Consider the following 11,611-nt stretch of genomic DNA (forward strand, 5'->3'; position numbering starts at 1 on the left):
ATGGCTGCTAATCAGATTAGCAAAGAGATAGGATTAGCCTCAAGGCAGATGGAGCACAGAGGATTGGAGGTTGACATTACACAGCACATGCACACTTTAAAATAAAAGATATGTTGTGGAACTTTACTTATGTATGCAAACTTTTAGTCACTGCATCTAATCATTTAACAGTGGTATTAGTTTTTTAATAATTTAAACCAGGGAGCACAGCTTAAAAAGACTGAGCTGAAAGGGGCTCCAAAAGAGGAGTGGATGAGGAGGGATTAAATCCAGTATCATCCAAGCACAGGGCAGAGACACTCACACACAGTCAGCCCACGGATTACAGTGGACACCGGCTAAAGCAGGAACACAACACCGAACTGCTTTAGATGCCCAGCAAGCAAAGGTAAGTAAAATATGTCCAATTTAATATTTAACTTCCACTGGCTCAGGTTTGACCAGATTATAAAAAGTGTGTACAGAACGTTCAGCTTGTGAGTTTATGCTGTCTTGACATGAGGGCTTAAAGGTTTATTTTTGCCTGTCTTTGTAGGAAAAGTATTATATTTTAGGCTCTGTAACTATACAATGCAATGCGTGAAGAAGCTTTCATACAATATTTTGTCCACATTGCAGTTGTACCTCATCTTGAATAAAGGCCAGTGAACCTCAATGTGACAGGATTACTGAGTGTGAAATCTGAAACACCAGAGGTTCCTGAGTTTTCATTTATGGACTGAGTCGGAGTGGAGAGGTGGGATGTCACCAGTGGTGGACGAGACAGCCGGGGATCTCCCAGTCAGAGATGTTGGACTGTTTAGAGGCGGACTAATGGCAACGGTCCCAGGTTTGTGTGTATGGACATGTGCAAAGATCTGTATTATGTGTTTGTGAATATTATTTATTAAGTTATAACAGACAACTATTAGCCGTTAGCTGTTCAAAATCACATTTTTATTGTATGCATTTTAAATGTCCATAATTTGATGGTGTAGCAGTTTATTTTGTTTCAGTAGCAAGAAAAATTATGTGAACTTTTTAGAATGGTTTTCTGCATGAATTTCTCATAAAATGTGATCTGAGCTTCATCTAAGTCTAAGAGTATTAACAAATATAATGTGCCTAAAGTAATAACACACAAAAAATTCAGATCTTTCATGTCTTTATTGAGCAACAACCATAAAACCTCATAGTGTGTGTGGAAAAACTATGTGAACCCTTGGAATTAATCACTGGTTGACACAGACTGTCTGACTTGGCCACTTCAAAAGGCAAATTTTATTTTTCTGAAGCTATTCTCTTGAATGTCTTGGGTCATTGTCCTGTTGCATCATCCAACTTCTACAGAGTTTCAGCTGACGTACAGACATTCTCACATTATCCTGAAGATTTTTTGATACACCTGGGAATTCATCTTCCCCCCAGTCAGTAACCTCTAACCCTGATGCAGCAAAGCAGGGCCAAATCAATACTTTACTGTTAAAATGATGTTTTCATGATGGTTGCTGTGACCTTTTTATGCCAGATGTAGAGCTGTGTATTGTTTCCAAATTGTTCAATATAGTTTCATCCACAAAACATTTTACCAATACTGCTGTGGAGTGTTAATGTGCACTTTGACAAACTTCAGGTGTGCAGCAACGTTCTTTTTAGTAAGTAACAACTTCCTTCATGGTGTCCTGTCATAGACACCCTGCTTGTTAAATGTTTTACCTACTGTAGACTCATGAACAGATGTTAGCCAGTTCCAATGATGCCTTCAAATCGCTGACTGTCTCCCTGGGTTGTATCTTTACCTCATTAATAAGTGTTTCTTGTGCTCTTGGGGTCATTTTGACTGACCGCCCACTTCTTGGTAGAGTAGCCACAGTCCTAAAGTGTCTCCATTTGTAGACAGTTTGCCAAACTGTAGATTAAGTGGTAACTGGTGGATTTTTAAAGTCTTTTACATGACTTTGTAAAAGTTGTTTTCAATAAATTTATCAAAGATGAGAATTTTGCTTTTACTTTACTTTACAATTACTTTAGGCACATTTTATTTGTTAATACTCTTGACTTAGATGAAGCTCATATCACATTTTATGACAAGTTAATGCAGAAAACCATAAAATTACAAAAGGTTCACATACTTTTTCGTGCCACTGTATGTATTAATATGCTCTGTAATGATTAGAGTATTGAGTATTGTATATTATTAATCTGTCACATAATGTATATTTGGAGTTTTTGACAATTAATGGTCTCATCCTATGTGTTATGCTATGTGATCTGTTCACATTTGTGAGTCTGTAAATGCACCATCTTTAAATATAACCTTCCTGTTGTTTTCCTCAGACACTCTACGTGATGTGAAGCCATGGAAGAGGCATCATGTCATAAAGTCCAAAGGTAACTCTACTTTACAAAACACGACCAGAAAGTAGTTCAAAACAAAAATGAACTGTCTAAGAAAGTCTCTGTTTCTCTGTCTCTCTTCAGCAGATCCTCAGCACTTGTTTCGGTTTCCCAGGGAGCACCTTGAGGACCTGTGTCTTCGACTACAGGAGGAGAACAGTACACTAAAACAACACACACGTACACAGGAGCAGAGGCTGCGCAGGTATCCGACACACACAGAAACAATACTGACACATACCTAATGTGACCATACCAATTTGGGCATGATTGAATACACACACAAACGATTCATGTTGAAGCCATGTATGGCTGATTTAACCTCCTGTGGTTTGCATCAGGATGTCTACCAGGCTGCTGCGTCTTCGACAGGCCCCTCCTGGGTCAGGTGGGGTGAAGGAGAGGGACATGGAGGACACCATCCAGGAGCTGGAAGCCCGTGTGGCTACGTTGGAGAGCCAGAAAGGGGTGCTACAGAACAAACTCAGCCTGGCCAAGCAGCACATTATGGACCTGGGGGGGCGCATGCCATTCAAGTACAGCAAAGGTGTGTGCTGCAAAAAATGCCCAAAAAAACTCACATAACACATGACTGCACTTTTGACTTCTCTGCGATCTGCCTCCTTGTTTTCTTGACAGGTAAAACTATGGAAGTGGAGGCTGGAGTCAGGAGAGCAGCTCAGACAGCTCCGCCTCGCTATGGCCCCACTTTGGAAGACACCAGGGCAGAGATGGAGAGGTTGTAAGTGTCTAGTCCGTACTGTGAGCCAAAACAAAAACACAAGTTTCTGTATTTTATTGAAATTTCTCAATATGATATTTGCAATCTTCATTCTTCAAGTACATCCTTGACTTTTCTATCCCTCCTACAAACCTCTGATCATCTCATTATTTTCATTTCTTCCCACTACTCATGCAACATCTGTTTCCTAAACTTCCTCAATACCTACACTTTGACCTCCCTGCTTCTCCTATCCAGCAGGTCCAGTGTGCCGGAGCAGGTGAGGGTGGCAGAGCTGGAGCTTACAGCCCAGGCGCTCAGAGACACACTGAGAGAGAGAGAGAAAGCGATAGAGGGAACCGTGAGAGAAATGAGAAAGCAACAGGCCGACAGACACAGGTAGATTCAGAAGAGATGTTACAAATAGTATCACTCACAGTGACATTTCCACTGTGACAAACACTGTAGTTTACTCAAGTAGAATTTTAAACATTCCCTTAAACACTATTGAAAACATCTACATCTAAATATAGCTGTGTTATTTTAAAATGTCATCTTGTATTTCTATTATTATAGAATAACTATTAGAGAGAATGTAGATATGATCCGTCTACAAAAACAGCTTTCAGAAAAGAGCACAGCCCTGAGAGTCACCCAGGAGAAGTTCAATGACCTGCAAGAAGTAAGATGGCCGTTAGCCCTTTATTGTTAAAATATTTGATTTATGAATTTGTTATTATTTTCTGCTCAATAAATACAAAAAAAGAAAACGCATTTCCTTAGTTTGTTGTTACATTAGTTCTATTTTTACTTTCTTTCTTTCCAGGCATACGAAAATCAATTAGAAGAGGTAAAAGCCTTGGCACAAACAAAATCTATTTATATTTTACTGCAAAACCGCAGTCAGATTGATACTGAGTACACAAATGTTTCCAACTCAGAGTCAGAGGTCACTGAAGGAAAGCCAGGGAGCTCTGCTTGAGAAAGTGGAGGAGCTGAGTGAACAGCTGAAGCAGGAGAGACAGAGAGCGCTGGCACTGGAAGGGCAACTTACCACCAACAACCTGTCTCTACAGACCTTGGAGAAAGTATAACAATGTTGAAATCCAAACTGAAAGACAAGATAACAGATAAGAGGTAGAAGTTCCATGTGACTATAGAGCTAATTACAAAAAAAGCTTCTTTCTCTTTCAGCTACAGGAGAGGATATCAGACCTGGAGGGAGAGAGGGATCTGATCAAGGAAAATTATGACACTCTTTTAGAAAGGTAGGAGTTTTTTTAATCCTTGCAAAAAATCCCTGAGATGCAAATATTGTAATTCTATACTTGACATTTGACAGTGACATATGAACTGACATGTTGTGTTTCTCCTTGTATGTTTAAATTCACCTGTTATGTTGCATAGTACATTATCTGTCCAAAGCAGCCATGATGGCCAAATGGAAAAAAAGACAGAAGTAGAACAGGAGAGAGAGGAGGTAGCAGGAAATGCCTGCAGGATCGATATCCAGAGACTGGAGGAAACGTTGCAAGTCGAGAGGGAGGAGAGAGGCAGGCTGGAGGTGGAGAAGGAGAAACTGAGACAAGAGAAGGAGATGCTGCAGGAGCAGAGGGAGCGAGAAAGAGGTAGGAGACTCAGTTCAACCACTGGAGACGTCTTGCACTCTTCAACGCATTAAAAGATTTCCAGGCGTGTCTTATGTCTTGTGCTTTTTTATTTAGAGTTTTCAGTGATGATGAGAGACAAGCGAGAGCATCTTGAACAGGAGCTTCTCCAGTACAGACAGCAGGTGTCTGCTCTGCAGGACAGACTGGACTCTGTCACCAAGGTCACACATGACAACCTGAATAATTTACTCCTGAACTGCTGTTTCACACAACAATATTTTGTGTGTTATTTTGCATGTACCCTGACACATCTCCTGATAGAATTAACATCTTCTTTCTTCTAGGAGTTTGACATGAGTGTGGAGGAGCTCAGTGAAACTCTTTTGCAGATCAAGGTCTGCACTCTCTTGTTCCTCTGTTAGTATTGTCTTAAATAAACAGACTAAACTCATTTCTCTCCAAACCTCATGTCATGTTCTCCCTCCACCTACAGGTGTTTAGGATGCAGCAGGAGAGCAGGGAGGGTCTGCGCTTTCTCTCAGCTGAAGGGAAGGTGGAGGATTCACCCCATGAGCTGATGAACATCCAGGCATTGCATGCTGAGACTGTACTGGAGTTACAGAAAACCAGAAACCTTCTACTGCTGGAGCACAGAATCAGTAAAGACCTGAAGGTATGCACACAAGAACATAACTTCATGATAAATATATTAAAGTTAAAGTAATAATTACAATGAGTCCCTCATTTAACCCCAAGGAAGAGTTGAACATAGTCAGCCAGAAGATGGAGAGTGAACGAGAGGAGAGCAAGAGAAGGACGGCAGAGAAAGACAAACTTTTAGCAAAAAGAGCACTGCAGATCAACACTTTACAAGGTAAGGACAACAGTGGGTGCAGAGGCAGGACAACCCAGTGTCTTAAAAATAAAGTTCAGGTTGAATTGTTGTAACAACCTGTTTTTGTCATTGTTCTCCGACTGATTGACATGTAGGGAATACAGTTTGTACTGTGTATTTGGTTTGATTGGAAGTAGTTACAAGCAGCACACAAGTGAAAATACTCAACCTCTAGATTCTTAACTCTGTTTATTTTCCTGCTCTACAGCTCAGCTGAAAGAGTTGGCATACAGCCCCAGGAACTTTAAACGTACTATACCAGTACAGTACACCTGGCCGGCTGGGGATCAAGAGGTGGTACAGCCCATTGAGGACGACATATCTTTTTCTCAGCTGAGGGCTGGAGAGTCAATGTTGGAGATTCACCTTAAGGTCAATACTCAGTTGCTGAGCTTCATCCTGAAAAACTCAAAGCAAATCTCACAGACAGCTTACTGTAAATATGTGCTGTTTGTCCTCCAGGCTGCCACATTTACTCCAGCAGGACTCCGGACTATGGGCAGCATCCATCCAGGAGTGGACATGTGTGATGACATTGTGACCTTCTGCACCTACAGCTTCCTGGACTTTGAAGTACACTCTACTCCTCTGGTGTCAGGCAGCCAGCCCAACTATGGCTTCACATCACGTTACGCTCTAACAGCCCACGATCTGTGCAGGCTGGGAGGTCAGGGGTCAAAGGTCAGAGTGGAGTTCCACCAGGCGTTAGGAGGGGTCAGGTTTGTGACCCATGGAAACGGGCAGATTCCTCTCATTGGTGCCATGGAGAGGAGAGGGGAGCGTATTGGTGGATGTGTCAGTATCACAGGTACAGAATTTGATGTTTCCCCTGCACACAATGTAGAAGTACTTTTCCCTACTGGATTGAAAAACTCAGGCATCAGCTGTCTCGCAAATGGTGTGTCTGTGTCTCTTCAAGGACCTGAAGGTGAAATAGTCGGTGTTGTGGATTTCTGGGTGCGCCTGTTCCCTCCTGCTGAACCCATACACACTGTGATAGAAAGACCAGCTGACAGGAGAACAGTGACACAGAGGCGTCATATGCAGACCTTTTATGACTGGCAAGACAGTCATGAGGTACAGTAAGACACCGCCATCACTGCCACTGGTTCAGTGTTGGTTAAATATTATTGAAATAGTGGGTCCACAATGGAAACATTTAGCCTTGTATTGTGTTTATGATCTATAATCAGAATGTTAATATAATTAGAGGAAAGTAATTGATTATGCTTTTTTATTTTGACCTTACCTTGTCCTGCCTCTACTGTAGACACATACAGGATGTGTGCTTATTAAATTACTTAACTGCCGCAGGAGTTACATGACTATGGTGGAGGGATCCCAAACGAGTTGGTGGTTACATTGGAGCGCTGTGTGGGCCTTAGTGCTCGCTGGCCTGGACTTCTTCCTGATGCCTACCTGACGTACAGGTTCTATGATCTGCCACCTCACGTCTCTCAGACAGTACAGTGCACTGCTGACCCAGTGTTCAGTGATACCACCAGCTACCCACTGGCAGTGACAACAGATGTGTTGCACTACTTGAGGTATGGCTGGAAATATGTGCAGCATCTTAAATTCATGAATAGTATCAGAAAGTGGTTCATAAGAAGTTTTTGCTTATTTTAATTTATTTTAATACCACATAATCCCTGCTTTATCAAACTATTTCAAAAAGATTCAATTGCTCTTCTATCCAGGTCTAGCAGTCTTTGGATATATGTGTTTGATGACAGTGATGACGAGATGCCACCACCATACCTGGCTAAGACCCCCATTCCACTGCGAGCCTTGGCTACAGGCAGAGAGATCAGAGGTGACCAAGAAAAATAGTGAATACTTACCAGTGAATGATTACAGCATTAACCTCCATCCCACTTATTTTAATTAATTAGAAGTCAAATGAAAAGTGTCTGCTCTTAAATTACCTATTCCCCCCATGCCCCGTTTTCTCTCTGTCCTGCTAGGTGACTATGTTCTGAGGGATCCAGCTGGTGCGCCTCGGGGCATGGTCAGGATTATGATAAAATGGAAGTACCCCTTCCAGGCACCAGCGGATACCCTGCTGGGCAAACAGAGGAAGGAAGCAGACATGAAGGGCAACGCAATGGAAAACAGTGAGCAGGAGAAAAGGCAGAAAGAGGAGATTGAGGTGTCACAGAGGCCCGTAGCCAAGCCCAGAGTAAGTGCAACTGTAATCCTCTCTAAAATAATTGTATTTCTGAGAAGTCAGATGTTAAACATGTTCTCTGTAAGTGCTAAAATTGTATTTTTGCTTTTTATTTCCTCCTGTTTGCTTGCTTAATGCCTGCTTTGTTTTGGGTTTTTTTTTTTTTTTGCTTTCATCCCAGACTCAACTATTTGAGCCAAGAGAAACCAAAGTGTTGCAGAAAGAGACTCAGGCTTGGGTAAAGTTTATACAGCTGAAACTGTGTGTTTTCTTGATATTTCCTGTATCAAAGCGAGTTTCTCAACCAGGAATTATTTTCTGTTTACAGCCTCGGCCTCCACCTGTCAAGCAGAAGGGCTCACAGAACGTTTGGCAGGATCAAACCATCTTTGCGAAACCACAAGCCAATCGTCAGTCCAGAACAAGGAAGCGATCCACCAAGAGGTCACCTGACATTTTTCAAATGACACCCCATCTGACACCTGAGCCACGACTGACCACACCCTCTCATTTACCAATTAGCAAGTGAGTTGCTTTAAATAAAATATATTTTGTCATGCTCAATGTCCTTAAAGCACAAAAAAAAAAAAAAAAAAAAAGAAATAGGATCTTCATTGAGACAAAAAACAAAATGAAGCTGAAAGTAAATTATTACAGGATTTAATGTATTCCGAGTATGGATTGCTTTCAACTCTTGAAATTGAAATAAGTAACAAAACAAATGTCAAATCTAATGTGTTTAATCGTATTTAAGGTTTTCAGAGGGAACCTCCTCCAGACTATCTCCAGCCACAATGTCCAGGAGAAGCTCTGCTAGCAATGTCGGGACCTCGGTACAAGCTTATTTTCTCTCTCTGCAGCTGGTGGAGTCTCTATATACATTAATTAATACAGTCAGTTGTCAGAACAATGCTGTGCCATGAAAAAAATCAAAGAGATTACAAATAAAAGAGGACATGACATATAATTTTTTCTTCAGGAACTTCCCTCTATTGATCAGGTGTCCATGGATGAAGAGGAGGAAGAAGAGGAGAAGAGTGAGAGTGGTAACTATTCATACACATAAATCTATTTTAATGTAACATTTTTTTAAACTATGAACACTTACCAGCTGTCAAGGTGATGATAAGGATTTAATTTTCACCTCAGTCCGTTGAATTTCAAATTAAATCTTCTCACATTGATTTGTTTATTTCACAGCTGCTGCAGAAGACAGTGAAGCCCCAGAGTCTTCAGAGTCCACTTCCTCACAAAGTGACATTATCGTTGTTTCTCCAAAACGAAAAATGAGAAAGGTACACACTAAGTAACTAAAATGTAAGAATGAAAGAGAAAAGAGGGGAGAGCAGGCATAGGTTTGACCTATCTGAGTGTCTTTCATGCATTTCAGTCAATGTTTATGAGCTGAACAATTTGTTTTCTGCTTCAGGGAGACAAGGTGAGAGTTGAGATTCTGTCCCTGACATTTGAACCGTCCTCACACGTGGCACTGGACGAGTCAGTGCAGCGTGTCTATGTGGAATATCGCCTACTGGGTGTTCCCATGGAAACCACTGAAACGCCAATGTCCCTCCGCAAACCCACAGAGGGGGAGGAGATTCACTACAACTTCACACGAGGTGAGAGGTGGTGAACTTTGTGGATTCATGTGTTTGTTGCTCGACAGCGTTCATTTCAAAGATCCAAACTTGTCTCTTTGTGTTTGTTAGTGATCTATGTCGATGGTTCACAGTCAGCTCCACTCAGGCAGTATCTGTACACCATGCTGGAGGGCACTGACCCCAACCACGGCAGGTAGTGTTGTTTGTGATTTTGAATGTCTCTATAGTAAAAACCACAAAAAATGTAACTCTCTGTCGGTGTGTGTGTCATGGCAGGTTGAAGTTCACAGTAGTCAGTGAGCCGATGGACGATGACGAGGAGTGTGTCGACGTGGGGCACGCTTTTCTGGACCTAAAGGAACTGCTGCTCACAGGAAATGATGTGATCGAACAACAAATTGACAGTAGGTGTTGTCATTGTGTGATTCTTTTAGAGAAAACGTGGCTGTGATAGCTTTGAGTTATTCTGAGGCAAAGCTAAAAAACAGGCTACATTCAAAACTATATAAATACTCAATAAAAAGACAGTGTTCCTCATACCATGTTACGTTTTGTTCAGGGTTGGCCACATTTCCCATTGCTCTTCTCCAGGTTCTGGCAGTGGTGGTGATTTTAGATACTAGTGCTTGGATAATGTGTTTTCTTAATGTTGTTCTGCCTCTGTGTTTCTGTTTTCCTCAGTCCTGAGTGTGGATGAAGACAAGGAGGTGATAGGAAATCTGAAATTGTCTCTGGAAGCAGCAAAAGCGTTGACTGGCATATACAAGGAGTTTCACCAGAAAGAGGAGACCAAGAAAGAAGATGAGACAGAAGAAGAGGAGGAGAAAGAAGAAGAGCAAGAAGAAGAGAAGAAGAAAGATCAGATACAAGTGATTGATTATGATGACAGTGACTTCTACTGAACGAGATGAACTGTGAACTCGAGTTCTGTTCAAAGCACAAATGAAGGAGCTGTTTGTAGACATTTTATCCGGTTCATCCTATGTAACTGACAATATACTTCTCCCTGCTTTCTTTCTATGCATACACACATTGTATATGTCCTCAAAACTCTACAAAATAAATATTGAGGAAAACACTCGTAGTATTTCTCTAAATTGTAATGAGTACTGCTGACACTGCTGCACTATACAGCTTAGACTTTAACTTCAGTATAGCGTTTAATTCACTGCCTACTCTTGTTTTCCTCCACTGGTACAAAACTCCAATTGAGACAGATAAAGGAAACCACATCGCCCACATCCTGGTCTCAGAGCTGTTCAAACACGCTGCTTCACATCCCAACAAGTGGATGCCGCTTCTCCACCTCTGGGAAGCAGAGGAAGATGTTGGTTGTACAGAACAGAAAGTGCATTCAAACCTCGAAAATTGTTGTGCTTTACATAAAATGTCTACTGAGCACCCCTGGGACAAAGAGGACGGAGAGGTCAACTACTGCACCTCCTTAGCCATATCTGAGATCAGTATTAGGACATATTCTTCTTAGGTGTCCAACCCTGACTCTGATGTCAGTCTTTACACCAGACAGTGAGGATGCCAATGTGGGAAATCTCAAAGGTGTGTCAGTACTATGTGGCTGCAGAAATCCAACAGTAAGCCAGCTTCACAGCCTTGTCTGAAGACAGTACCCTGACATTCATCGCTTAGGTGTCCAAACTCCACTCAGACGTCTCTGAAACTTTTAAACCTGACATCCAGGATGTCAACCTGATTTCCACCCCTCTGAAGGTAACAATACAACACATTAGATGAGCTTTGACTTCAGACATCATGTTGTAAGTTGTTATTCTCACTTTTAAAAAGTGATAAAAAGGAAGAACATAGAGGAGAAGAAGACAAAGGCTCTAAAGCACGTTCATAAGTGGAAAATCTAAGTTTCTGTGGTCCAAAACTTAACCTGGACCTGCTCCACTCCTCCTCCCTCCTCTCTATTGTCTTTATTCCTTCTCTCACCTTCCCCAGTTTATCCTTTGTTCAAATACTAGCAGAGCTATAGTTCAACTGAGAACAGTACAATAATCAGTGGCTGATATGAGCTGACTTTTATTTCAACATAGGAATAAAACAATCAATTGAAGAATTCATCTATTAAGACATACTGTACAATTTAATTAATTAACAGGCACATTTATTTTCCATTTAAATCTGTGTTTTACAGTTCATTTGTAACGCTCAGTTTACCAAATGTTCACTTTAACTGTTTTATTTATAAATGTATTATTAAACACAGAGTGATTT

General features: G+C 41.3%; 1 protein-coding gene across 1 annotated transcript; it reads left to right on the forward strand.

Annotated features, from left to right (window-relative positions):
• The first annotated feature begins 656 nt into the window (after positions 1-656).
• Positions 657-10,421, forward strand: rpgrip1 (RPGR interacting protein 1). Its single transcript, XM_026353394.1, has 30 exons — positions 657-829; positions 2,317-2,370; positions 2,461-2,581; positions 2,718-2,923; positions 3,016-3,118; positions 3,356-3,496; positions 3,674-3,779; positions 3,924-3,947; positions 4,039-4,185; positions 4,292-4,365; positions 4,505-4,725; positions 4,822-4,928; positions 5,052-5,102; positions 5,201-5,380; positions 5,464-5,581; positions 5,811-5,974; positions 6,065-6,410; positions 6,522-6,679; positions 6,917-7,149; positions 7,303-7,418; positions 7,570-7,784; positions 7,954-8,010; positions 8,101-8,297; positions 8,527-8,605; positions 8,752-8,818; positions 8,973-9,067; positions 9,202-9,391; positions 9,482-9,566; positions 9,650-9,777; positions 10,055-10,421. Exons 1-30 carry the CDS (start codon positions 742-744, stop codon positions 10,273-10,275), a joined length of 4,092 nt encoding a protein of 1,363 aa, XP_026209179.1. The 5' UTR covers positions 657-741; the 3' UTR covers positions 10,276-10,421.
• The last annotated feature ends 1,190 nt before the right edge of the window (positions 10,422-11,611 follow it).

Source organism: Anabas testudineus, chromosome 18 (assembly GCF_900324465.2).
Source record: "Anabas testudineus chromosome 18, fAnaTes1.2, whole genome shotgun sequence".
Taxonomy (NCBI): domain Eukaryota; kingdom Metazoa; phylum Chordata; class Actinopteri; order Anabantiformes; family Anabantidae; genus Anabas; species Anabas testudineus.

Bases quoted from the DNA above. Each gene is read 5' to 3' on its own strand.
- rpgrip1 (XM_026353394.1), top strand. From the start codon at position 742: ATGTCACCAGTGGTGGACGAGACAGCCGGGGATCTCCCAGTCAGAGAT. The intron at 3,497-3,673 runs GTAGATTCAGAA...CTATTATTATAG, and splicing joins CAACAGGCCGACAGACACAG to AATAACTATTAGAGAGAATG. The intron at 9,778-10,054 runs GTAGGTGTTGTC...TGTTTTCCTCAG, and splicing joins GATCGAACAACAAATTGACA to TCCTGAGTGTGGATGAAGAC.